Raw genomic sequence first — 670 nt, forward strand, 5'->3', positions numbered from 1 at the left:
ACCAAAGCTGTGGAAAACGAAGAAGCCCTGGAGACCTGTGCACTGGCCAGCCAGTTTTCTTATTCGGTCCAAGACGAGGTCAATGATCTCTTTGCCGATGGTGTAGTGCCCACGGGCATAATTATTGGCAGCATCTTCCTTGCCTGTGATGAGCTGCTCAGGGTGGAAAAGCTGGCGGTAGGTGCCAGTGCGAACTTCATCAATAACTGTGGGTTCCAGGTCTACAAACACCGCCCTGGGCACATGCTTGCCAGCACCAATCTCACTGAAGAAGGTGTTGAAGGAGTCATCTCCTCCCCCAATGGTCTTGTCACTTGGCATCTGGCCATCAGGCTGGATACCGTGCTCCAGACAGTAGAGCTCCCAGCAGGCATTGCCAATTTGGACACCAGCCTGGCCAACGTGGATGGAGATGCACTCACGCATTCTGACTATGGGTTAGAAAGCAAGGACGACAGGAGTGGACAGCGGGTTCCGGTTACCGTCCCCGACAAGCTAAGAGTCGAGATAAGTAACGCACTCTTATTGCTGCTTTTTAATAAAAGACAAGCCTTCTCACATTGACTTCCCACAATAATGCTAATGAGACTCCTTTTCCACCAAAGGAAAGGTGAAGCAGATGAAGTCAGTTAAGTTTTGTAATAATCTGATGTTCTTGGCCTCTTGATAT

At 49.7% G+C, this 670-nt stretch overlaps 1 protein-coding gene across 1 annotated transcript in view; it reads right to left on the reverse strand.

Annotated features, from left to right (window-relative positions):
* LOC102849576 overlaps positions 1-426 on the reverse strand; it is a 166,195-nt gene extending 165,769 nt beyond the window's left edge. Inside the window, exon 1 of the mRNA XM_006884920.1 lies at positions 3-426. Coding sequence (XP_006884982.1) covers positions 3-426 — 424 coding nt within the window. The remainder of the gene's footprint in view (positions 1-2) is intronic.
* Positions 427-670: the final 244 nt, after the last annotated feature.

Source organism: Elephantulus edwardii, unplaced genomic scaffold, assembly GCF_000299155.1.
Source record: "Elephantulus edwardii isolate Elephantulus edwardi_28Jun2011 unplaced genomic scaffold, EleEdw1.0 scaffold00038, whole genome shotgun sequence".
NCBI lineage: Eukaryota > Metazoa > Chordata > Mammalia > Macroscelidea > Macroscelididae > Elephantulus > Elephantulus edwardii.